This window comes from Mus pahari, chromosome 12, assembly GCF_900095145.1.
Source record: "Mus pahari chromosome 12, PAHARI_EIJ_v1.1, whole genome shotgun sequence".
Taxonomy (NCBI): Eukaryota; Metazoa; Chordata; class Mammalia; order Rodentia; family Muridae; genus Mus; species Mus pahari.
The window spans coordinates 75,093,088-75,095,394 of NC_034601.1; the positions used below are offsets into that span (position 1 = coordinate 75,093,088).

At 43.8% G+C, this 2,307-nt stretch overlaps 1 protein-coding gene across 1 annotated transcript; it reads left to right on the top strand.

Moving 5' to 3' along the window:
* Positions 1 to 399: 399 nt before the first annotated feature.
* Positions 400 to 2,305, top strand: LOC110329456 (bcl-2-associated transcription factor 1; the record flags this gene model as incomplete). The annotated part of the gene is made up of 1 exon (XM_021209044.1): positions 400 to 2,305. A coding segment is annotated over exon 1 (1,674 nt), but the record flags the coding sequence as incomplete, so codon positions are not given.
* Between the last annotated feature and the right edge of the window lie 2 nt (positions 2,306 to 2,307).

The window sequence follows — 2,307 nt, forward strand, 5'->3', positions numbered from 1 at the left end:
CTGAGTAAAACAAGTATGCAGTTGCTATGTGTTAAATAGTTGTGGTGTGATACCATGTTGACCTTGATTTTACATTGTTTCTTGTGTCAGGGTTACTAGAAAGTTAATTAGTCACAAAACAGCTGGACTGAAATTCAAATGTATCTGGTTTTCTACCATAATTTATTGTATTGCAAATTCCAAGTACCTAAAGTTTTATATCCTTATAGCAGGTTTCTGGTTTTCTCAGGTAATACACAAAGGCACTCTCAATTTTGTAGACACGGTCATCTAAAATTAAAAATTAATTTCTTAATGGCTTACTTAATGTTGCAAAGGAGGTAAGAACCTTTAGTATGGTTTATAAATTAGCTGTAAATAAATGGAATAAAAACTCAAAATTTGGGAAGTGACGGAGCCGAGCTAGCGCGACGAGGCGGCCTCTATGGTCTTCCTCTCCTTCTGGCGTCGGGCAATGGCCGCGGTGTAGTCACCACGGAGGTAGAACCCCGCACGCACATCGTGCTCCGGCGCGTCAGGATTTGAATTTAGAGTTTAGTTTCCCATAACATTCTCTACAAGAAGAATCTTGGCAGTATCTCAAAGACATCACTGACTTCTGGATCCTGCATAAAGCCCAAGGAGAAAAGAAATGGGCCGCTCCAATTCTAGATCACATTCTTCAAGATCCAAGTCTAGATCACAGTCTAGTTCTAGATCAAGATCAAGATCACATTCTAGAAAGAAGAGATACAGTTCTAGGTCTCGTTCCAGAACATATTCGAGGTCTCGTAGTAGAGATCGTATTTATTCTAGAGATTATCGTCGAGATTACAGGAATAATAGAGGAATGAGACGACCTTATGGGTACAGAGGAAGGGGTAGAGGGTATTACCAAGGAGGAGGAGGGAGATACCATCGCGGTGGCTATAGACCTGTCTGGAATAGAAGGCACTCTAGGAGTCCTAGACGAGGTCGGTCACGGTCCAGGAGTCCAAAAAGAAGATCCGTGTCTTCTCAAAGATCCCGAAGCAGATCTCGCCGGTCATACAGATCCTCTAGGTCTCCAAGATCATCGTCATCTCGTTCTTCATCCCCATATAGCAAATCTCCTGTCTCTAAAAGACGAGGGTCTCAGGAAAAACAAACCAAAAAAGCTGAGGGGGAACCCCAAGAAGAGAGTCCTTTGAAAAGCAAATCGCAGGAGGAACCCAAGGATACTTTTGAACATGATCCATCTGAGTCTATTGATGAGTTTAATAAATCTGCTACTTCTGCTGATANCTGGCCTGGCCTTTCAGCTTATGATAATAGCCCAAGGTCACCTCATAGTCCTTCACCTATTGCTACACCACCCAGTCAGAGTTCATCATGCTCAGATGCCCCCATGCTTAGTACAGTCCACTCTGCCAAAAACACCCCTTCTCAGCATTCACATTCCATCCAGCACAGTCCTGAGAGGTCTGGATCTGGTTCTGTTGGAAATGGGTCTAGTCGATACAGTCCTTCTCAGAATAGTCCGATTCATCACATCCCATCACGAAGAAGTCCTGCAAAGACAATCACACCACAGAATGCTCCAAGAGAGGAATCTAGGGGGCGGTCCTCTTTTTATCCTGAAGGAGATCAGGAAACAGCAAAGACAGGAAAGTTTTTAAAAAGGTTCACAGATGAAGAGTCTAGAGTATTCCTGCTTGATAGGGGTAGTATCAGGGATAAAGAGGCTCCGAAGGAGAAAGGGTCAGAGAAAGGCAGGGCAGGCGGGGATTGGGAGGATCAGGAAGTTCTAGATTACTTTAGTGATAAAGAGTCTGCAAAACAAAAATTCCATGACTCTGAAGGGGATGACACAGAGGAGACAGAGGATTATAGACAGTTTAGGAAGTCAGTCCTGGCAGATCAGGGGAAGAGCTTTGCTAGCTCATCTCACCGGAATACTGAGGAGGAAGGACCCAAGTACAAGTCCAAAGTTTCATTAAAAGGCAATAGAGAAAGTGATGGATTTAGAGAAGAAAAAAACTATAAACTGAAAGAGACTGCATACATAGTGGAAAGGCCTAGCACTGCAAAAGACAAGCACAAGGAAGAAGACAAGGGCTCTGACAGAATAACAGTGAAGAAAGAAGTGCAGTCCCCGGAGCAGGTAAAGTCTGAAAAGCTCAAAGAGCTCTTTGATTACAGTCCCCCTCTACACAAGAGTCTGGACGCTCGAGAAAAGTCCATCTTCAGAGAGGAGAGCCCACTGAGGATCAAAATGATAGCCAGTGATTCTCACCGTCCTGAAGTTAAACTCAAAATGGCACCTGTTCCTCTCGACGATTCCAACAG